Source organism: Coregonus clupeaformis, chromosome 3 (genome assembly GCF_020615455.1).
Source record: "Coregonus clupeaformis isolate EN_2021a chromosome 3, ASM2061545v1, whole genome shotgun sequence".
NCBI lineage: Eukaryota > Metazoa > Chordata > Actinopteri > Salmoniformes > Salmonidae > Coregonus > Coregonus clupeaformis.
In genome coordinates, this window is record NC_059194.1 from 28,222,750 (window position 1) to 28,247,724 (window position 24,975).

The 24,975-nt window shown below is 43.5% G+C and overlaps 1 protein-coding gene across 3 annotated transcripts in view; it reads left to right on the top strand.

Moving 5' to 3' along the window:
- The window catches only part of LOC121543569 (testican-1), a 278,401-nt gene that overhangs the window by 203,732 nt on the left and 49,694 nt on the right, over positions 1 to 24,975 (top strand). For 2 of the 3 annotated variants that reach the window (XM_041853558.2, XM_041853567.2), the window contains 3 exons: positions 1,273 to 1,353; positions 22,320 to 22,388; positions 24,944 to 24,975. The exon at positions 24,944 to 24,975 is cut by the window's right edge and continues 89 nt beyond it. In XM_041853558.2, coding sequence (XP_041709492.2) covers positions 1,273 to 1,353; positions 22,320 to 22,388; positions 24,944 to 24,975 — 182 coding nt within the window. The remainder of the gene's footprint in view (positions 1 to 1,272; positions 1,354 to 22,319; positions 22,389 to 24,943) is intronic. The other variant, XM_041853577.2, reaches the window with a different exon arrangement.

Sequence of the window (24,975 nt, forward strand, 5' to 3'; positions counted from 1 at the left end):
AAATTGTGATGGCAGAATTCTCAATGAATAAATCTCTGACTATGCAGATCGAGACTCTGTCCGTTACTTAAATCCCAAAAGACTTACAACCTTTTGGGAGACGCACAGAGACACTGAAATAGTTTGTTAAATAATTCACGTAACAGAAGCTCCCGATAAATAGTTATTGTGCTGACGTTGCTTCCAGAGGCAGTTTGGAACTCGGTAGTGAGTGTTACAGACAAGGATTCCTTTGCTCTACGCGCTTCAGCACTCGGCGGTCCCGTTCTGTGAGCTTGTGTGGCCTACCACTTCGCGGCTGAGCCGTTGTTGCTCCTAGACATTTCCACTTCACAATAACAGCACTTACAGTTGACCGGGGCAGCTCTAGCAGAGCAGAAATTTGACAAAATGACTTGTTGGAAAGGTGGCATCTTATGACGTTGCCACGTTGAAAGTCACTGAGCTCTTCAGTAAGGCCATTTTACTGCCAATGTTTGTCTGTGGAGATTGCATGGCTGTGTGCTCGATTTTATACACTTGTCAGCAACGGTTGTGGCTGAAATAGCTGAATCCACTAATTTGAAGGGGTGTCCACATACCTTTGTATATATAGTGTATCTCCCTGGACACATGTACATTCAACACTTAGGTGCATACGCTGGTTTCTTATATAAATGCACACATTCATTCAGGTTACAGACAATGTAACTAGGCCTAGGTCCCCTTGACAAAGCAAGTGCAACAATATCCGTAGGCTAGTTATGGGTTTCGTAACACACCCTCCTCCCCTCCTCCTACTCTTGTTCTCTCCATCCGTCTCTCATAAATCGGCTGTGCATTTACTCTGGCCTCAGGGGATTGAGTGAAGAATAAAGAATAAGAGAGATCTGTCAGCGCTTCATAAAAAGCCCACTGCCTAATAAATAAATGTCCGGAATGAATTAGGAGATTAAATCATCACAAGGCTTTAATGCCAGAGCCACAGCGGCAGATGAAAATCTCACGGCACCATTCTGTTTGTCCGCTCGTTTCGCTGCTCCGTATTCATCCCTAAGGCTTTGGTAATGCCGTGTCTGCTGGGTTTGAGGGATTGGTGTGTGTGGATGTTTGTATGGATGTGTATTGTGTGCTTTGATTATGGGTTGGTGTGTAGTTTTGGATGTATTTATTCCCTTCGTTGTGTGTATGTAAGTCATTTTTGGGGATACCGGGATATCAGTTATTTTGAACAAGACAATTGGTGTGTGTTTTTCTTTGCTTGAATTTCTGATGGTTATTATGATTCCACAGAGACAGAGGCGAGGCCCAGCAGACATGGGGAACCAGGAACCAAAGCCCACTCCAACCCAGGAAAGAGAAGAACAGAAGAGGGTGAGTTCTACTGTTAGCATCATCAGTCATCAACACTGTTGTGGTCAGTCTGTCTTGGGTCTCGGTCTCTCAGTTGACAAGTGATTTTGATCGGGATGTGGGTGAAATAAGAAAATCAGGAATCTCCTGTAAACTGTAATATCTCTGTCAGTTGCCTTTTAGAGCTTTGTCTCTATCTTTGAGTGTGTGAGTGGGATAACCTCAGCCAATGGCTGTCATAAAGCAGCAGCGTAGCTAATTATCACTGGATCAAAGACGTCCCATTCGGTAATGTGGTGTGGTAGCGCAGGCAACATGAAAGCAGCAGTATGGTGCCTTAGCTGAAGCTAACATGTAGTTTGTAGGAATGCAGCATGTTAGCCGATGCTAAAGGGAAAGCAGTAATATGGTGCATTAGCAGAAGTTAACATGTAGGTAGGTAGTAATGTGGTGTGTTAGCGCAGGTTAACATGAAAGCAGTGCTAGGGTGCATTAGCTGAAGCTAACATGTAGGTAGGTAGTAATGTGGTGTGTTAGCGCAGGTTAACATGAAAGCAGTGCTAGGGTGCATTAGCTGAAGCTAACATGTAGTACAGTGGAGGCTCCTCAGAGGAGGAAGGGGAGGACCATCCACCAGTGAATTTCATAAAGATAGTGAAACATTGAAAAAGTTGTCCTTTTTAGATAAAACTATACTAAATATATTCACGTCACCAAATAATTGATTAAAACACTGTTTTGCAATGAAGGTCTACAGTAGCCTCAACAGCACTCTGTAGGGTAGCACCATGGTGTAGCCGGAGGACAGCTAGTTTCCATCCTCCTCTGGGTACATTAACTTCAATGCAAAACCTAGGAGGCTCATGGTTCTCACCCTCTTCCATAGAATTACACTTCCGGGGGACGTCCTCCCAACTTTTCAGACCTTTTGCAGCATGAACTAACATGTTGTCCATCCAATCAAATGATCAGAGAATGAATCTAGTACTGAAAGCATAAGCTACAGCTGCATGCACTGTAGTGCATAAAATGTGGTGAGTAGTTGACTCAAAGAGAAAGACAATAGTTGAACAGTTAACACATTAATTCTTTAAAAATGAAGAAGCAAGAGAGAGAGAGAGCGAGCTAGCTATATTTCCTTGTATTTTTATCACTTTCACTTAGCTAGCGAATGCAGCTAGCTAGTTTAGCCTACTCAAACACCCGGCTCAAACAGAGAGGGATGCTATGTTAGCTAGCTGGCTATGGCTATCCAACACTGGAACTCTTCAAAGTTAAGGTAAGCTTTTGGTTTTATTAATTTATTGCCAGGGCCTGCTAAACTGCTTGCTGACTGTACACTGTACTGCATGATTGTAGTGGGTTAACTAACGCGTTAGTTCTAGTAGCTATGTTGACTAGTATGACGTTAGCTAATATGGTGAGAACGATGTAGGCTGTGTGTAGCAGTTAGCAGTTATGATATAAAGCTTTGGCTTGGAAAGGTTTTTCCGCCTGGTCACAGACAGCTGATATGTTGTGCACTGAAGTCCACAAGCGAAGGGAAAAGGTGAGAGGAGGAGAGCGCGTAGATGTGAGAAGGAATTATACAACGAGCAAGTGATCATGCTGTTTGTATGTGGCTGCTATGAAAGTGAACTGTGTTTGCATGTGATCAGGGGTGTATTCATTCCGCCGATTCTGTTGAAAAACGTTTCTTAAATGGAAGCAAACAAAACAGGGATAACATACCTGAATTTGTCCAATATAAACTATTGTTTGCAACTGTTGGACTAATGATTACACCCTAGATCAGCTAGATGCAGGCAAGAGTGTGCAAGGCGGTATTGAATGTGTTACTGTCTGTCACATTGATTACGCTAGTTTTTCTCTTGACTTGTGCACCTACGTTGTAAACTTTCATTCTTAGGCTAGGTTGTAGCAACCTCATGATGAGTATAGGTAAAATTCAAGTCTCATGTAGTAGCCTAAACCTATCGATATTACATTGAGCTGGGTGAATGGAATATGCTGTAATAGCAATAAGGCAATGCTCATTAAAAAAAGAATCGTCTTCCCTCATCTTAAACGGCACCGACAACCACTGATGTAGTAGTTAGTAATGCAGTGTGTTAGCCAAAGCTAACATGAAAGCAGCGGCTACTATGGAGAATAAGCGTAGCATGACCTGGCACAGGCCAACATCCTCTTAGCGGTGTGGAGTGTTTAGTGTAAGGTTTGTGTCGTATGGTGGCTTAATGTGGGTTGAGGTTCCTTAAGCAACCTGATGTAGGTATAGTGGGTTGTCATGCTCTCAGTAATGTTGTGTGCATAGACTATTGAATTTAAAACATTTAATTTCTCGAATATAAAACATACAGTATTTAATCTAGTGTACCTTGCACAGAAAAACCACAACAGTAATATCAGCGTGTGTGTGTGTGTATGCTAACATGAGAGAAAATGTATTTTTCAGATGTGCATTTTAGCTCCCGGCTCTCGTGGTTCTTCAGAAACCTATCTGTCGGATGCATTACACAGAACACGGCGGGGAATACTTATCAGGCTAATTTATTTTCGCAGGGTTCTTTGAATTTCAGGTCCTTACATGGCTATCCTCTATGCTGCTTGTTTCGCTACAGGGTGGCGGGCTAGACGCTAATGACTAGAACATACTGGTCACGACCATCTTTAATCAAAGGGTGTGTGTGTTTGGGTGTTTCGGGGGATAGGGGGGGTTGTGTTTGTTTGTGTGTGTGGTTGTGTTTTCTTTGTTCTGGGCTACCCTTGTCTTGTGAATTGACATTCAACAGATATCACTGAAAGACTTCAAAGACAGGAGAGAGAAAGTGTGTCCCTAATGGGTTAGAACAGCCTGCTACGTGTTGTACATACTCAAACAAATGGGTCAGTTATATATACACACACACATACAGACACACACACACACACACACACACACACACACACACACACACACACACACACACACACACACACACACACACACACACAGACAGACAGTGAGACTGCAGTAAAGTGAGGCATGACATAGAAAAATAGGGAGGGAGATAGACATAACAGAAAGGCAGGCATAGTTCACTTAGTAAGTATTTGACTCCAAGACCTTGTTGAATATTTGATAGAACTTCCTGGTTTATTCAGGGAAATGCAAGGGTACGCCTCACCGACAATAATTGGGCTGTTATTACGGTTGAACTTTCACCCCGTAGGTCACATACCCTCAGTCCCACTGGAGTGATTGAGAAAGAGAGGGAAAGAAACCAAAAGTAAACAGTAAATGACTTTGGACAGAATTCATATTGGCTGCTGATCAGCGCCCTGCAACTGGACTGATATTGGAGCCAGAATGGCGGTGGCTGAATCCCCAGCACAGCACTGCCTCTGGAGGAAGAACATACAGCCCTGAGCCAGAATGGCCTCCGGCTCACAGCTCTACCACAGCTCAGCTGCTCTGGTCCTGTTTAATGAATACAGGGCGAATGGAAACTAGAGGGCTCAGTGGGGCACAGGCAGTGATTCCAGACGTTGCGTGCTACAGGGCTGTAGGTGCGACCCCTGTTGACCTCTACATCAGCCTCCCAGACAGCATGTCAGCCTGGTGCTCTTTAATAGGACGCTGTCTCAGGGTGCACTGCTGTGTTGTGACTGGAACTAGACGGGCATGTGAAGAGTCAGGGCCACTGAACAACAGGAGTGCAGACTGACAGATAAACAGACAGGGAAATCTGTTTTCTCAGGCACATTCAGACAAAGAGACAGAAAGAGAGGAACAATAAAAATTACTCCAGATGCATACATGAAGAGGTGTGTGTCACTCAGGTGGACATGGATTTACAGTTTATGCACACACACACACACACACACACACACACACACACACACACACACACACACACACACACACACACACACACACACACACACATGGATCAGATAAATGGATTGCACTCTAGAGAGAGAACATCAGGTGTTGGCAGCCGTACAGAAACTACAACCTCTCTGGGCAATTATAGGAAAAGGCTATAGCTGTATATACTGTATATATGGTCTGAATGCAGCCTACGCAGACAGGTTGTCACCTTACATCAGTTTGTGCGTGTGCGTGCATGTCTGTCTGTCTGTGTGTGTGTGTGTTTCTGGAGAAATGTATTATTAAAGGATGACTTAGAGGAGTCAGGATTCGGGTGTTAAGTGGTCACAAACACACACGCATGCACACACACACACACACACACCCGGCAGAGGTGGTCTGCGTGTGTTCTGGGGTCACGTTATTTCTCTGAGGTAATTGTAGAAAGCTGAAGGATCGTCGATCAAAGCTCAGTGTGTAATAAGAACAAAGCTAAACTTCCCTTTCACTGCAACACATAGTCAAACAGCCTTCACCCAGCCTTCACTCAGCCTTCACCCAGCACTGGAAGCCCAGACTACAGAGCTAGTCAGAGCCAGGGGTCTGGGCCCTGTCTTCTCGTTAAGACAGTGAAACACCTCACTCAACCGCTAATTAGTGAAACGCTGTCACGCCTTCCTCTCACTCTGACCCACCTTCGCAAGGTCTTCTGGGTAAATGACGTCATCCATTCCTCTAAGATTCGCTGCCCTTCGACCTCATGGTTATAGAGGTCACATTGACTTCGCTGATTGGTTGATTCTTGACACCGCTAAGTCCCTGGGTCAGGGAAATGCATCCTGGGAATTGTTCAGCATTCCAACTCTGTCTCTTAATTGGTGAAGCTCTGGTGGTAGAGTCTGTTTACTGTGTGTGTGTTTACGGTCCACACAACGAGAGTGGTTATACACTGAGTGTACAAAACATTAGGAACACCTTCCTAATATTGAGTTGCAACCCCCCCACCCCTCTTTTGCCCTCAGAACAGCCTCAATGTGTCAGGGCATGGACTCTACAAAGTGTCGAAAGCGTTCCACAGGGATGCTGGCCCACTTTGACTCCAATGTTTCCCACAGTTTTGTCAAGTTGGCTGGATGTCCTTTGGGTGGTGGACCATTGTTGGTACACACGGGAAACTGTTGAGCGTGAAAAACGCAGCATTGTTGCAGTTCTTGACACAAACCGGTGTGCCTGGCACCTACTACAATACCCTGTTCAAAGGCACTTAAATCTTTTGTCTTGCCCATTCACCCTCTGAATGGCACAGATACATAATCCATGTCTCAATTGTCTCAAGGCTTAGAAATCCTTCTTTAACCTGTCTCCTCCCCTTCAGCTACACTGATTGAAGTGGATTTAAGAAGTGACGTCAATAAGGGATCATAGCTTTCACCTGGTCAGTCTATGTCATGGAAAGAGCAGGTGTTCATAATGTTTTGTACACTCAGTGTAGAACATCCATTAGTGTGTGTCTATGCATATACAGCTTCTGGTGTATATCAATCTGTCTGGACCACTGAGCTTCACCACATTGTCTCTACCTCACTGCTCTCATTTCGTTCTCTGTTGCTGTATCAGGTTTGCATTTCGTTTCTGTGAGTGTGTGTGTGTTTTTGTATTCTGTGGGCGTAATCAGTCAGTGAGTGACCTTGGGGTTCCCGGGCGGCAGCGACGGTAACAGTGGTTAACCGTTAGATAGCGTGTTTATTTGCGGTGGTAGAGGAGACGGTAGGGGAGACGGCTGATTTAATGTAATGAAACGGTCTGTTATGCTAACAGAGCCAATAAGCTGGAGACAGAGCAGACAGGACAGCAGCCCACACAGTGTGTGTGTGTGTGTGTGTGTGTGTGCCGCGTCGCATCAAACTGTAATATCATGTGTCCCAGGGGAGCTGAGGTAGATATGTGATGCTCAGACATCTCTCCCTCTTCAAATATTTAAGTACCTCTCTTCTGCCCATTATGATGGTTATAAATGTCAGGGCCCATAACTCTGCTGTGACAAACGATTACAGCTGACTCAACAGGCGGTGTGTGTGCGTGTGTGTGTGTGTATTATAAATGTCAGCCCTCATATCTCACCTGCGGTAAATGTGTCCCAAGGACCACTGCAGCTGTGTGTGTGTGTGTGTGTGTAAGTCTAGCAGATGTGTTTTTACAGTTCTTTCATATTTTCTATTGGTGTACTTTAGTGGAGCATCACTCCAGATTAACTAGTTGTGCCCCCTGTCCCTCAAAAGAGTAAACTTCTCTTTCACTTGAAAGATGCCTCCCAAAAGGCCATGTATTATAAGAATGTATTTTGCATTCTTAAAATGTTATTTTAAAGTAGTTTGCTACTTTGCTTTGAGCAAAACCTTGAAAAAACAATATTCTGGCAAAGCCACTGTGTGTGGAGGGTGTGTGCTTCTGTTAGTTGGTGTGTGTGTGTGTGTGTGTGTGTGCACTTGTGTGCTGTTTACCCCTTTCCTCTTCACTGGTTGTGTGTGTGTATGTGTGTGTGTGTGTGTTTATGTATGCGTGAGTGTCTGTGTGAATGTGTGTATTTTGCTTCCAGGAGAGTCGGACAGTGATGAATATTCACGCTTTGAAAGCGATAGCACTCTTCAATTGGGCTTTGGGGCCTCTCTTTCTCTCTCTCTCGCTCTCTCTGTATCTGTCTGTCTTTATCTCTGTCTCTCTCTCTGTAAGAACTAGAGGCTTTCTCATTGCATCAGACGCATATTTTCCCATAAGCCACTGGGGTTTATTCTCCAACATGTGGACTGAAATGCCCTCTGTTTATCTCTGCTATTCTTCAATTACATGCAGAATAATATTACACCTCCATGGATTTCATTTCTCACCCGTTCATTCTGTTAAATCGCTCGTCTTCCCGAGAGGCTCTCCCTGGTCTTTCATCCCTCTATCATTTCTCCTCTCCCTCATACATGAAATTAGTTTGAATAGGAAATATAGCAAAATGAATAGGAAATGTAGTCATTGATAAGGTTAGAAATAATGATTTTTAATTGAAATAATAATTGTGTCCTTCAAACTTTGCTTTCGTCAAAGAATCCTCCATTTGCAGCAATTACAGCCTTGCAGACCTTTGGCATTATAGTTATCAATTTGTTGAGGTAATCTGAAGAGATTTCACCCCATGCTTCCTGAAGCACCTCCCACAAGTTGGGTTGGCTTGATGGGCACTTCTTAATGTAAACGGTCAAGCTGCTCCCACAACAGCTCAATAGGGTTGAGATCCGGTGACTGTGCTGGCCACTCCATTATAGACAGAATACCAGCTGACTGCTTCTTCCCTAAATATATATTGCATAGTTTGGAGCTGTGCTTTGGGTCATTGTCCTGTTGTAGGAGGAAATTGGCTCCAATCAAGCGCCGTACACAGGGTATGGCATGGCGTTGCAAAATGGAGTGATAGCCTTCCTTCTTCAAGATCCCTTTTACCCTGTACAAATCTCACACTTTACCACCACCAAAGCACCCCCAGACCATCACATTGCCTCCACCATGCTTGACAGATGGCATCAAGCGCTCCTCCAGCATCTTTTCATTTGGTCTGCGTCTCACAAATGTTATTTTTTGTGATCCGAACACCTCAAACTTCGATTCGTCTGTACATAACACTTTTTTTCCAATCTTCCTCTGTCCAGTGTCTGTGTTCTTTTGCCCATCTTAATCTTTTATTTTTATTGGCCAGTCTGAGATATGGCTTTTTCCATTGCAACTCTGCCTAGAAGGTCAGCATCCCGGAGTCGCCTCTTCACTGTTGACGTTGAGACTGGTGTTTTGCGGGTATTATTTAATGAAGTTGCCAGTTGAGGACCTGTGAGGCGCCTGTTTCTCAAACTAGACACTCTAATGTATTTGTCATCTTGCTCAGTTGTGTACCGGGGCCTCCCACTCCTCTTTCTATTCTGGTTAGAGCCAGTTTGCGCTGTTCTGTGAAGGGAGTAGTACACAGCGTTGTACAAGATCTTCAGTTTCTTGGCAATTTCTCGCATGGAATAGCCTTCATTTCTCAGAACAAGAATAGACTGACGAGTTTCAGAAGAAAGTTATTTGTTTCTGGCCATTTTGAGCCTGTAATCGAACCCACAATTGCTGATGCTCCAGATACTCAACTAGTCTCAAGAAGGACATTTTTATTGTTTCTTTAATCAGCACAACAGTTTTCAGCTGTGCTAACATAATTGCAAAAGGGGTTTCTAATGATCAATTAGCCTTTTAAAATGATAAACTTGGATAAGCAAACACAACGTGCCATTGGAACACAGGACTGATGGTTGCTGATAATGTGCCTCTACGCCTATGTAGATATTCCATAAAAAAATCAGCCGTTTCCAGCCACAATAACCATTTGCAACATTAACAATGTCTACACTGTATTTCTGATCAATTTGATATTATTTTAATGGACAAAAAAAATGCTTTTCTTTCGAAAACAAGGACATTTCTAAGTGACCCCAAACTTTTGAACGGTAGTATATATATATATATATATATATATGTATATATATATATATACACACATACACTACTGTTCAAAAGTTTTAGAACATCTACTCATTCAAGGGTTTTTCTTTATTTTTACTATTTTCTACATTGTAGAATAATAGTGAAGACATCAAAACTATGAAATAACACATATGGAATCATGTAGTAACCAAAAAAGTGTTAAACAAATCAAAATATATTTTAGATTTTAGATTCTTCAAAGTAGCCACCCTTTACCTTGATGACAGCTTTGCACACTCTTGGCATGTTTGGACACACCTACCAATCAGTTGTATTGTGACAAGGTAGGGGGGGTATACAGAAGATAGCCCTATTTGGTAAAGGACCAAGTCCACATTATGGCAAGACCGCCACAGGAATGGAAGACCCAGAGTTATTTCTGCTGCAGAGGATAAGTTCATTAGAGTTACCAGCCTCAGAAATTGCAGCCCAAATAAATGCTTCATAGAGTTCAAGTCACAGACACATCTCAACATCAACTGTTCAGAGGGGACTGTGTGAATCAGGCCTTCATGATCAAATTGCTGCAAAGAAACCACTACTAAAGGACACCAATAAGAAGAAGAGACCTGCTTGGGCCTTGAAACACGAGCTATGGACATTTGACCGGTGGAAATTTGTCCTTTGGTCTGGAGTCCCAATTGGAGATTTTTGGTTCCAACGTCCGTGTCTTTGTGAGAGGCAGTGTGGGTGAACGTAATATCTCCGCATGTGTAGTTCCCACCGTAAAGCATGGAGGAGGAGGTGTTATGGTGTGGGGGTGCTTTGCTGGTGACACTGTCTGTGATTTATTTAGAATTCAAGGCACACTTAACCAGCATGGCTACCACAGTATTCTGCAGCAATACGCCATCCCATCTGGTTTGGGCTTAGTGGGACTATCATTTGTTTTTCAACAGGACAATGACCCAACACACCTCCAGGCTGTGTAAGGGCTATTTGACCAAGAAGGAGATTGATAGAGTGCTGCATCAGATGACCTGGCCTCCACAATCCCCCGACCTCAACCCAATTGAGTCGGACGGCAGAGTGAAGGAAAAGCAGCCAACAAGTGCTCAGCATATGTGGGAACTCCTTCAAGACTATTGGAAAAGCATTGTAGGTGAAGCTGGTTGAGAGAATGCCAAGAGTGTGCAAAGCTGTCATCAAGGCAAAGGGTGGCTATTTGAAGAATGTCTAACACTTTTTAAATTAAGTTTAACACTTTTATGGTTACTACATGATTCCATATGTGTTATTTCATAGTTTTGATGTCTTCACTATTATTCTACAATGTAGAAAATATAAAAAATTAAGAAAAACCCTTGAATGAGAAGGTGTGTCCAAACTTTTGACTGGTACTATATATATATATATATATATAAATAGCTGTTTGTGTTTCTACTCCTCCCTCTCTCGCTCCCTTGCTCTCTTCCTCCCACATGTGAGAAAGGAGAGAACACCTTTTTAATTAGCGTATCAAATGCTAAAGTAAAGTAAATTTTTTAAATTACAGTCAGAAATGTCCCGTGGGGAATAGTTCATGCATCCGTTTATTTAATCCTTTCTTCAAAAAAAGAGAATAGATGAAATCAGTGAGTGGCGGATGAAGCGTCTGTAAATTGTAAAATAAATGCTATTCCCGCTTTATAGCCTGCTAATGGGTATTTGATCTCACTTATTGACGTTTAGCTGACCTGTCAAACTAAAGGTATTGGAATCAGATACACTCATTATTATGTTTCATTATGATTCACATCGCCTCAACTCTCCCTCCTATTTAATGGAATACCTCGGCTCTTCCCGGGAACGCTGTTGACTCTCCAACACACCTCCGGCCCACTCCGCTTCCCATGGAACCAGGTAACCGTGGCGATGGTGTCTGTGGAGAGCGGAGGTGGATTAACGTCCCCCCTGCCGATAACCATGCCACGTCTCAACACACTAAGCCTGAGGGGACAGGCAAACACATGTAAACACACACACACACACATACACGCACACACACAAGGCAATGCCAGAATGGATTGGAATGGTGGCTACTGTGACAGACAGAAACATACATAGGCACACACATTGAAGCATGCATGCATACACACATAGACTGTACACACACTCGCACACACACACACAACTGAGCAGCTATTAATTTGGGGTCAGAACGCTCCCCTCTAACAGGGCAGTTGGCAGTGAGGTTTGTCCTCTTTGACAACCATCTTTACTATCAAATCATTCTCCTCCACCCTGGCTCCAGTCCAACAACGAGAGGACATAAAATAATGTTTCATTTTCTTCTTTCTCTTTTTATCTCTGGAGGAATATTATCCATCAAGGCACAGTGGAGAGAGCGGCAAGCAGCGTTTCCGGGGGGAGGAGTTAGGGCGTTGCACTCTTAACCTTTTTCCCTAATGGAACTTTAAAGCGCTGGTGTAATGTGCTTCCTGCGGGGAGTAGTTTGGGAATGGCTGTAGCAATTAAATGATAATAGGGGTGTTTTTACGGCTTGAATGGTCCCGAGCCTCTTGGAGAGGAGAGGTTAGAGGGTTTGTTGTGCTTCAGAGACACAACCCTTCAGGGAACTGCATTATTAAACCCAATAAGACCCAATGAACTGCTTTAGACTTTGTATCTATCCAATTGTCAGTCGACGGTAGAACCTACAGTGGCTTGCGAAAGTATTCACCCCCCTTGGCATTTTTCCTATTTTGTTGCCTTACAACCTGGAATTAAAATTGATTTCCTTGATGGCCAAAAAGCTGCATTTTTGTCTCATCTGACCAGAGTACCTTCTTCCTTATGTTTGGGGAGTCTCCCACATGCCTTTTGGCAAACACCAAACGTATTTGCTTATTTTTTTCTTTAAGCAATGGCTTTTTTCTGGCCACTCTTCCATAAAGCCCAGCTCTGTGGCGTGTATGGCTTAAAGTGGTCCTATGGACAGATACTCCAATCTCTGCTGTGGAGCTTTGCAGCTCCTTCATGGTTATCTTTGGTATCTTTGTTACCTCTCTGATTAATGCCCTCCTTGCCTGGTCCGTGAGTTTTGGTGGGCAGCCCTCTCTTGGCAGGTTTGTTGTGGTGCCATATTCTTTCCACTTTTTAATAATGGATTTAATGGTGCTCCGTGGGATGTTCAAAGTTTCTGATATTTTTTTATAACCCAACCACCTGATCTCTACTTCTCCACAACTTTGTACCTGACCTGTTTGGAGAGCTCCTTGGTCTTCATGGTGTCGCTTGCTTAGTGGTGTTGCAGACTCTGGGGCCTTTCAGAACTGGTGTATATATACTGAGATCATGTGACAGATCATGTGAAACATAGATTGCATACAGGTGGACTTTATTTAACTAATTATGTGACTTCTGAAGGTAATTGTTTGCACCAGATATTATTTAAGGGCTTCATAGCAAAGGGGGTGAATACATATGCACGCACCACTTTTCCGTTATTTATTGTTTAGACATTTTTGAAAAAAAAAGTTTTTTTCATTTCACTTCACCAATTTGGACTATTTTGTGTATGTCCATTACATGAAATCCAAATAAAAATCAATTTAAATTACAGGTTGTGATGCAACAAAATAGGAAAAACACCAAGGGGTATGAATACTTTTGCAAGGCACTGTAATGCTATTTTTAGCGTGCAAGCCAAGGTGTGATCGCTGTGACCTCTGAACTTTACCTTAGCCCGAGGGGCATCTCTCCCTGCCCTGCCCCCCTCAGGTCACCATGGCTGGGGACAGAGAGCACACCTGTGGGTTGATGTTCCAGGTCAATCAATATAGCCTATAGAGACTTCAGCCATCCACTGCATTCATTTACATTGTGAACAGGGTGTATTTTAGTCCTCAGTTATTAATGCAACAATGGTAGAAGAAATATATGGTTTTCACTTTTCTCATACTGAATAGTGTATAGCCTTGGATGAGAGAGAGTGCGTAAATAAAGTGTTTGTGTGCATGAATGCATGTTTGTCTGTGCTTGTGCGTGTGCTGCGTGCCACCTGTGTGTGTGTGTGTGTTCATGTGTGTGTGCCTGTGTGTGCAAGCAAGGGGGTGCGTGTGCTTACGTGTGGGTGACAGATGTGGAGAAACATACACTGAGTGTACAAAAATTTAAGAAAACCTCCTCTTTCCATGACACAGACTGACCAGGTGAATCCAGGTGAAAGCTATGATCCCTTATTGATGTCACTTGTTAAATCCACTTCAATCAGTTTAGATGAAGGGGAGGATACAGGTTAACGAAGGACTTTTAAGCCTTTAGACAATTGTGCCATATTTGTACCATTCAGAGGGGGAATGTGCAAGACAAAAAATATAAGTGCCTTTGAACGGGGTATGGTAGTAGGTGCCAGGCGCACTGGTTTGTGTCAAGAACTGCAACGCTGCTGGGTAATTTCATGCTCAACAGTTTCCATTGTGTATCAAGAATGGTCCACAACCCAAAGGACATCCAGCCAACTTGACACAACTTTTGGAAGCATTGTAGTCAATATGGGCCAGCATCCCTGTGGAACGCTTTCGACACCTTGTAGAGTCCATGCCCCGACTAATTGAGGCTGTTCTGAGGGCTAAAGGGTGTGCAACTCAATATTAGGAAGGTGTTCCTAATGTTTTGTATGCTCAGTGTATTGACACCACTTAGACTGGGTATAGGGGCTGAACAGCACCATTAAAAGCCACAAGAGAGCTTCTCTCAGCCACGTGAATTGTAAATTCATTTGTGAAATCGACTCAATAAAGACCTCCTCCAATAACAAGTAATACACAGGCAATCTGTCTCAGCAAATCACTCACTGTGAGAAAAGTGAACAACTTTGGTGTGAAATTAGTCATACGTTTTACAGCCCATTGGCTACCAAGATGGACCAAAGCTTTAATGATTAACCTGACCTGTGTGTTTATGGGTGTCTGAGGAAAAAAGAGAGAGAAATACTGAACGGGAGAGTTGGTGTGTGTGTCTGCGTGTGAGTGAGCGTGCATGTGTGTGTTAGAGCCTTCAAGTCCCACCAGGCCTCGGTGCTCTGGTGGCCCACTGGAGGGCCAAGATGGCCCTCCAGTGGCCCCCCCCACACACACACACACACACAAACACACACACACACGCACACCATTATCCAACCCGTCCCCATGGTCTTTTTGGATATGTGTCCCTGAGTCTCCATAGAGAGGGTCTATAATGCTTACTAAACTGCAGGATACATGGAAGTATGAGTAGAACAGTACTGTATATGCAGTGTCATGGTGGATTCAAGCTAAATAACGGATCATATGACATTGTCTTAGTGCCAATTCCCTCCTCCCCTCTTCTTGTCCATGGCCACCCTCATCTTAGCTGTACCTGCCAACTCGGTGCCATCTGTGCCCATCCACAGACTGGCATTACTGCACCCAGGGGGCGTCAATCAGACAATCAACCTGGCAGTTAGAGAAGGACAATGACTGAACAAGAATGGATGGTTGTGTGGTAAAGGGAAGTGTGTGTGGCGAGTGTGTGTCTCTGTGTGTGTGTGTGTGTGTGTGTGTGTGTGTGTGTATATATATATATATACAGTGGGGGAAAAAAGTATTTAGTCAGCCACCAATTGTGCAAGTTCTCCCACTTAAAAAGATGAGAGAGGCCTGTAATTTTCATCATAGGTACACGTCAAATATGACAGACAAATTGAGAAAAGAAAATCCAGAATATCACATTGTAGGATTTTTAATGAATTTATTTGCAAATTATGGTGGAAAATAAGTATTTGGTCACCTACAAACAAGCAAGATTTCTGGCTCTCACAGACCAGTAACTTCTTCTTTAAGAGCCTCCTCTGTCCTCCACTCGTTACCTGTATTAATGGCACCTGTTTGAACTTGTTATCAGTATAAAAGACACCTGTCCACAACCTCAAACAGTCACACTCCAAACTCCACTATGGCCAAGACCAAAGAGCTGTCAAAGGACACCAGAAAAAAATTGTAGACCTGCACCAGGCTGGGGAAGACTGAATCTGCAATAGGTAAGCAGCTTGGTTTGAAGAAATCAACTGTGGGAGCAATTATTAGGAAATGGAAGACATACAAGACCACTGATAATCTCCCTCGATCTGGGGCTCCACGCAAGATCTCACCCCGTGGGGTCAAAATGATCACAAGAACAGTGAGCAAAAATCCCAGAACCACACGGGGGACCTAGTGAATGACCTGCAGAGAGCTGGGACCAAAGTAACAAAGCCTACCATCAGTAACACACTACGCCGCTAGGGACTCAAATCCTGCAGTGCTAGACGTGTCCCCCTGCTTAAGCCAGTACATGTCCAGGCCCGTCTGAAGTTTGCTAGAGTGCATCCAGAAGAGGATTGGGGAGAAAGTCACATGGTCAGATGAAACCAAAAATATAACTTTTTGGTAAAAACTCAACTTGTCGTGTTTGGAGGACAAAGAATGCTGAGTTGCATCCAAAGAACACCATACCTACTGTGAAGCATGGGAGTGAAAACATCATACTTTGGGGCTGTTTTTCTGCAAAGGGACCAGGACGACTGATCCGTGTAAAGGAAAATGAATGGGGCCATGTATCGTGAGATTTTGAGTGAAAACCTCCTTCCATCAGCAAGGGCATTGAAGATGAAACGTGGCTGGGTCTTTCAGCATGACAATGATCCCAAACACACCGCCCTGGCAACGAAGGAGTGGCTTCGTAAGAAGCATTTCAAGGTCCTGGAGTCTCCAGATCTCAACCCCATAGAAAATCTTTGGAGGGAGTTGAAAGTCCGTGTTGCCCAGCGACAGCCCCAAAACATCACTGCTCTAGAGGAGATCTGCATGGAGGAATGGGCCAAAATATCAGCAACAGTGTGTGAAAACCTTGTGAAGACTTACAGAAAACGTTTGACCTGTGTCATTGCCAACAAAGGGTATATAACAAAGTATTGAGAAACTTTTGATATTGACCAAATACTTATTTTCCACCATAATTTGCAAATAATTCATAAAAAATCCTACAATGTGATTTTCTGGAAAAAAAATCTCATTTTGTTCGTCATAGTTGACGTGTACCTATGATGAAAATTACAGGCCACTCTCATCTTTTTAAGTGGAGAACTTGCACAATTGGTGGCTGACTAAATACTTTTTTTTCCCCCACTGTATATATATATATATATATATATATATATATATATATATATATATATATATATATATATATATATATATATACAGTGGGGGAAAAAAGTATTTAGTCAGCCACCAATTGTGCAAGTTCTCCCACTTAAAAGATGAGAGGGCCTGTAATTTTCATCATATGTACATGTCAACTATGACAGACAAATTGAGGAAAAAAAATCCAGAAAATCACATTGTAGGATTTTTAATGAATTTATTTGCAAATTATGGTGGAAAATAAGTACTTGGTCACCTACAAACAAGCAAGATTTCTGGCTCTCACAGACCTGTAACTTCTTCTTTAAGAGGCTCCTCTGTCCTCCACTCGTTACCTGTATTAATGGCACCTGTTTGAACTTGTTATCAGTATAAAAGACACCTGTCCACAACCTCAAACAGTCACACTCCAAACTCCACTATGGCCAAGACCAAAGAGCTGTCAAAGGACACCAGAAACAAAATTGTAGACCTGCACCAGGCTGGGAAGACTGAATCTGCAATAGGTAAGCAGCTTGGTTTGAAGAAATCAACTGTGGGAGCAATTATTAGGAAATGGAAGACATACAAGACCACTGATAATCTCCCTCGATCTGGGGGCTCCACGCAAGATCTCACCCCGTGGGGTCAAAATGATCACAAGAACGGTGAGCAAAAATCCCAGAACCACACGGGGGATCTAGTGAATGACCTGCAGAGAGCTGGGACCAAAGTAACAAAGCCTACCATCAGTAACACACTACGCCGCCAGGGACTCAAATCCTGCAGTGCCAGACATGTCCCCCCTGTTTAAGCCAGTACATGTCCAGGCCCGTCTGAAGTTTGCTAGAGTGCATTTGGATGATCCAGAAGAGGATTGGGAGAATGTCATATGGTCAGATGAAACCAAAATAGAACTTTTTTGGTAAAAACTCAACTTGTCGTGTTTGGAGGACAAAGAATGCTGAGTTGCATCCAAAGAACACTATACCTACTGTGAAGCATGGGGTGGAAACATCATGCTTTGGGGCTGTTTTTCTGCAAAGGGACCAGGACGACTGATCCGTAAAGGAAAGAATGAATGGGGCCATGTATCGTGAGATTTTGAGTGAAACCTCCTTCCATCAGCAAGGGCATTGAAGATGAAACGTGGCTGGGTCTTTCAGCATGACAATGATCCCAAACACACCGCCCGGCAACGAAGGAGTGGCTTCGTCAGAAGCATTTCAAGGTCCTGGAGTGGCCTAGCCAGTCTCCAGATCTCAACCCCATAGAAAATCTTTGGAGGGAGTTGAAAGTCTGTGTTGCTCAGCGACAGCCCCAAAACATCACTGCTCTAGAGGAGATCTGCATGGAGGAATGGGCCAAAATACCAGCAACAGTGTGTGAAAACCTTGTGAAGACTTACAGAAAACGTTTGACCTGTGTCATTGCCAACAAAGGGTATATAACAAAGTATTGAGAAACTTTTGTTATTGACCAAATACTTATTTTCCACCATAATTTGCAAATAAATTCATAAAAAATCCTACAATGTGATTTTCTGGATATTTTTTTCTCATTTTGTCTGTCATAGTTGACGTGTACCTATGATGAAAATTACAGGCCTCTCTCATATTTTTAAGTGGGAGAACTTGCACAATTGATGGCTGACTAAATACTTTTTTTCCCCACTGTATATATATATATATATATATTTACTGTATATATATATATTTACTGTATATATTCACTACCGGTCAAAAGTTTTAGAACATCTACTCATTCAAGGGTTTTTCTTTATTTTTACTATTTTCTACATTGTAGAATACTAGTGAAGACATCAAAACTATGAAATAACACATATGGAATCATGTAGTAACCAAAAATGTGTTAAACAAATCAAAATATATTTTATATTTGAGATTCTTCAAATAGCCACCCTTTGCCTTGATGACAGCTTTGCACAATCTTGGCATTCTCTCAACCGTCTTCACCTGGAATGCTTTTCCAACAGTCTTGAAGGAGTTCCCACATATGCTGAGCACTTGTTGGCTGCTTTTCCTTCACTCTGCCGTCCGACTCATCCCAAACCATCTAACCATCTCAATTTGGATGAGGTCGGGGGATTGTGGAGGCCAGGTCATCTGATGCAGCACTCCATCACTCTCCTTCTTGGTAAAATAGCCCTTAAACAGCCTGGGGGTGTGTTGGGTCATTGTCCTGTTGAAAAACAAATGATAGTCCCACTAAGCCCAAACCAGATGGGATGGCGTATCTCTGCAGAATGCTGTGGTAGCCATGCTGGTTAAGTGTGCCTTGAATTCTAAATAAATCACAGACAGTGTCACCAGCAAAGCACCCCCACACCATCACACCTCTTTCTCCATGCTTCATGGTGGGAACCACACATGCGGAGATCATCCGTTCACCTACTTTGCGTCTCACAAAGACACAGTGGTTGGAACCAAAAATCTCAAATTTGAACTCATCAGACCAAAGGACATATGTCCACTGGTCAAATGTCCATAGCTCGTGTTTCTCGGCCCAAGCAGGTCTCTTCTTGTTATTGGTGTCCTTTAGTAGTGGTTTCTTTGCAGCAATTCGACCATGAAGGCCTGATTCATGCAGCCTCCTCTGAAGAATTGATGTTGAGATGCGTCTGTGACTTGAACTCTGTGAAGCATTTATTTGGGCTGCAACTTCTGAGGCTGGTAACTCTAATTAACTTATCCTCTGCAGCAGAGGTAACTCTGTGTCTTCATTTCCTGTGGTGGTCCTCATGAGAGCCAGTTTCATCATAGCGCTTGATGGTTTTTGCGACTGCACTTGAAGAAACTTGAAGTTATTGAAATGTTCCGTATTGACTGACCATCATGTCTTAAAGTAATGGTGGACTGTCATTTCTCTTTGCTTATTTGAGCTGTTCTTGCCATAATATGGACTTGGTCATTTACCAAATAGGGCTATATTCTGTATACCACCCCTTGTAACAACACATCTGATTGGCTCAAATGCGTTAAGAAGGAAAGAAATTCCACAAATGAACTTTTAACAAGGCACACCTGTTAATTTAAATGCGTTCCAGGTGACTACCTCATGAAGCTGGTTGAGAGAATGCCAAGAGTGTGCAAAGCTGTCATCAAGGCAAAGGGTGGATACTTTGAAGAATCTCAAATAGAAAATATATTTGGATTTTTTTCACACTTTTTTGGTTACTAAATGATTCCATATGTGTTATTTCATAGTTTTGATGTTTTCACTATTATTCTACAATGTAGAAAATAGTAAAAATAAAGAAAAACCTTTGAATGAGTAGGTGTGTCCAAACTTTTGACTGGTACTGTATATGTGTGTATGTATGTATATATACTGTATATATATTTGTATTCATAAACTGAGTTGTTCAAGCCCTGAATGTTGATTGGCTGACTCTGTGATGCGTCGTGCATAATAACAGCCCTTAGCCATGGTATATTGGCCATATACCACACCACCTCGTGCCTTATTGCTTAAATATACACTGAGTATACCAAACATTAGGAACACCTTCCTAATATTGAGTTGCATCCCCCCCCTTTGCCCTCAGAACAGCCTCAATTAGTCGGGGCATGGACTCTATAAGGTGTCGAAAGTGTTCCACAGGGATGCTGGCCCATGCTGACTCCAATGCTTCCCACAGTTGTGTGAAGTTGGCTGGATGTCCTTTGGTTGGTGGACCATTGTTGATACACACGAGAAACTGTTGAGCGTAACAAACCCAGCAGCGTTGCAGTTCATGACTCAAACCGGTGTGCCTGGCACCTACTACTATACCCCGTTCAAAGACACTTAAACATTTTGTCTTGCCCATTCACCCTCTGAATGGCACACATACACAATCCATGTCTCAATTGTCTAAAGGCTTAAAAATCCTTCTTTAACCTGTCTCCTCCTCTTCATCTGCACTGATTAAAGTTGATTTAACAAGTGACATCAATAAGGGATCATAGCGTTCACCTGGATTCACCTGGTCAGTGTATGTCATGGGAAGAGCAGGTGTCCTTAATGTTCTGTACACTCAGTGTATATATGTGTGTATGTGTGTGTGTGTTTTCAGAGAACTGTATGTAGGTTATAGGATATAGGGTAACAGATTAGATTGTCCCTCCCTATGATGGTATCCTTGGCTCTCGACAGCTGTCACTCACACATTAACCCACTTTGCCTCATGGGCTGACGCACACACGCGTACGAGCACGTACGCACGCACCCTCTCCCAATCCCCTCTCCCAGTCCCATCTCACAGTCCCCTCTCCAAGTCTTTTGCTCTCACCTCAGATTAGAACGTTTTCCTTCATAGTCCTTTATCGAGCATTCGTTTGTTTAGCATCTGTCACTCTCCACCTCTCCACTTGTTTATCTGACGCAGACCGCCTCGCTCATCACATTCCGAGGAGAGCGTTGCTACGGCAACCACGGGTCCGAAAAAGAATCAGAGACAATTGGGACGTTTTTAATGTGTCTTGTTTTATTAAAACAAATGAAAGATGCGGTGAGTGGGAGGAGAAAAGGTAGAGAGAGAGAGAGGGAGGGAGAAGGAGATAAATAATGTATCAGGGTTATTAACACTGAAAGGTCATGGCTGTAGGGAATAGAGATGAGACATGAAGATAGAGATGGATTAAAGGAACAAGCAAAATATTTTGAGAGTGAGAGAGGATAGTGATACAGGGAGTGAGAGACGGGGATTGTGAGTAAAAGAAAGATGGCGAAAGTGCGAGGGAGAAAGAGGAAGTAGTAGGGAGAGATGGATCGTAAATAAGGAGAGAGGGAAGGAGAAGGAGAGAGGGATAGGGAAAGAGGAGAGATACGGAGTATGGTGCAGTTGGTTAAACAGGCTTCTCACTCAGGCCTAGAATAGACAGATAAAGGCTCTGCTTTCCTCTCTCTCTCTCTGCTCTCATCCCTCGCTTCTCCTCCATTATCCCAGGCTCTCATTACTCTGTCAACTACATGTGGCTTTTCTCTATTCTTCTGTTCTCATCCCCTGCTTTCTCTCATCATCTATGTTGTGCCTTATGAAATGCATAATTATGCTTCTCAAAGGAAAGTATGGAATTGAGAAATGCACTTCAGTTTCTTGCCCAATGTCATGCATTCTCCCTCCACCCTTTATGTCTGTCTATTTTAATGTGTATATTTATGTGTATTTTCCATCTGTTTTGTATGTGGGTTGCATTTTTGTATCTGTTTTGTATGTGGGTTGCATTTTTGTAACTGTTTTGTACGTGGGTTGCATTTTTGTAACTGTTTTGTATGTGGGTAGCATTTGCTCTAAGCTGTCCTCGACCCCTCTGTTAACCATCTTCCCCTTCTCTCCTCCTCTCATCTCTCTCTCCTCCTGTCACCCTCTTACCTCCACTTACCCCCTTTCACCCACTCCTCCCCCTCTCATCTCTCCTCCTACCCCTTCTCATCCTCCTCTTATCTCTCATTTCCCTCTTGGGCAGAAAGTCATTTTCCGCGGGGAGTGAAATCAGATGAGTTTCTTCCTGCTCTGCAGCAGAGAGAGAGCGAAGGTAAGCCCTAAATAAGATATAAACACTCCACCTCCAGCCGACGCCACAAAACAGACAGATATCAGGAAAAATATATGGCCATGCCGTCTCTCTCAATCTCAGAAAGCAAGCGAGAGAAATAGAGAGAGTGAGAAAGAGAGAGGAGAGGGAGGGCGATAGAGGGAGAGTGAGTGAGAGGAGGAGGGGAGGAGGAGGAGGGGAGGAGAGAGAGAGAGAGGGGAGAGGAGAGAGAGAGGAGAGAGAGAGAGAGAGAGAGAGAGAGAGAGAGAGAGAGAGAGAGAGAGAGAGAGAGAGAGAGAGAGAGAGAGAGAGAGAGAGAGAGAGAGGAGAGAGAGAGAGAGAGAGAGAGAGAGAGAGAGAGAGAGAGAGAGAGAGAGAGAGCATTCCTTGACAGCTTCAGAGTGCACAGTAGAGAGTCAGAGATTTGACAAACTACTTCATAACCAACAGAAAACATGCATATCTTCCATGCCTGCCCAGCAAACCTATCTTCAAGTATTCCCTTAAACCTCTTCACCAACATACCTCCTTTACCTTTGAGTTTGTTTACTCATGCATTCACTCACTCACTCACTCACTTTGAGAAGTAAACAGATAATATACTATGTATCGCTGTGTACCAGCGGTGTATTCCAGAACTAAACCAGGATGTAACCACCGGTGTAGTGTGCGTTGTAGGTCAGAGAGTGCTCGTGTTGACATCACAGAGCAGACACAGCTCAAACACAACCCATTAGTGAGATACAGGCCTGGCCACTCTTGTCTTGTGAAGTTATCAGACATACTCTGAGTTTGTTAAGGGGGTCGGTGTACCAGCCGCAGTCCTTCTGGCTTTGAAGTTGATTCTAGGTTTCTAGTCCTTGCAGGCTGTTTTCCCTGCAAATGAGGATGAGCTTCTCCACACGTTCCTGCTTTGATCCAGGTTGTGTTCACAACAGTTTACCGTTGCTTTTAAAAAATATATATATATTGTCATGTCACACTAATGAGATGGGAGCTGTTAGACAGGCAGGTAATGCCCATTAGAATCAGAGCCTGACTGTTGGTAAATGTTCCTCTCCTCTGAATATATAGAATCAGAAGAACTAAGGGTAACTGCTCCCCCCACAGTCCTACATATTTCACTTCTTTACAGCACCCCCATCTCTCTCTTTTTTATTTAACTAGGCAAGTCAGTTAAGAACAAATTCTTATTTACAATGACAGCCTACCCTGGCCTATGGGACTCCCAATCATGGCCGGTTGTGATACAGCCTGGAATCTAACCAGGGTCAGTAGTGACGCCTCTAGCACTGAGATGCAGTGCCTTTAGACCGCTGCGCCACTCGGGAGCCCTCTTTCCTCCTCCCCCTCTCCCGTTTTCTTTATTCCTATCTCCATCCCCTGTGGGTGGATTTGTGTAGTAAGCGTAGCGTGAAATGACAGAATGCTCGGAACGCTCAGAGCCAATGTGTATCTTTGATCTCCGTCACCTTGGAAGCCAGCCACCTGTGTCTCGCAGCCATCGAGATAATGTTGCTGTGGAGATTGATGTGAACGCAGATAGGGCTATACGACTCGCTTGCACAGAGTTCTGATGAGGCAGGTCCAGAATGGTCACACTCCAAAAACTCTAGCTACATCCATATCTCTCACTCTCCCTATGGTTCTGACTTTTCTAAATGCAATATGTATTCTCAGTTGTCGGATTGCTGAATGTTGGAATGGCTGAAGGATGAAGGTTAAATACATAGGTTTCAGTTTCAGATCAGGGAGGAGGATTTAGGATTACAACTACCACTGTTTCATATGGTTCAGATCCTGGAGCGTTTGGGGGCCTGATCACTGCTATAAGCCCCCTACATACACACACAAACACACACCCTCTCCCTTGCTTTCTCTTCTCTCTCTCCCCTCCCCCTCCCCCCATCTTCCTCACTCCTCTTCTCTCCCCTCTATTTTATGGTTGCTGGCATTGACAGAAATGCTTATTTCTGAATGGCGAGGGCGGCCATTTGTCAAAGCACTGCGTTGGAAGGCTGTGTGCGTGTAGTTGTTTGAGGCTGATATGGCACTCAGGTTCTTTAATCGGACTCCTTTGCTTTATCTCTGTGTCTGAATGATTGAAAGATATCTCTCAGTCGTGAGTAGACTCTCTTCTCTGCCCCCCTTCTCTCTTTTGTTCCTAGAATCCATATTCTCTCTGGTCTGATACTGGTCTGATATGAGCAGGGGCGCAACTTTCACTGGGTACGGGGGGGGGGGGACAGATTCTGAAATTTCATTTTTGTCCCCCCCAGTTTTATCATTGGAATGTGATACAAAACGAGGCAACGGTGTGCTTTAGGAACATGCGGACGCCGCCGAGCGGTCGGGTAGGCTGTTTGGAGTGTTTATCCCCCAAAAATTATGAAAAAAATCATTATTATTATGTCCCCCCACTTCTAAAACCAAAGTTGCGCCCCTGGATATGAGCATACTTGTCTTGATGAGCTTTGCATTTGTACTGCCAATGGTAGGTCATAATTTAATCACTTTATTTAGTGATTAATTTTTTCACTTCTCTCTCCATGTAGCTCCGGATGCCACTAAAGACCCGTGTCTGAAG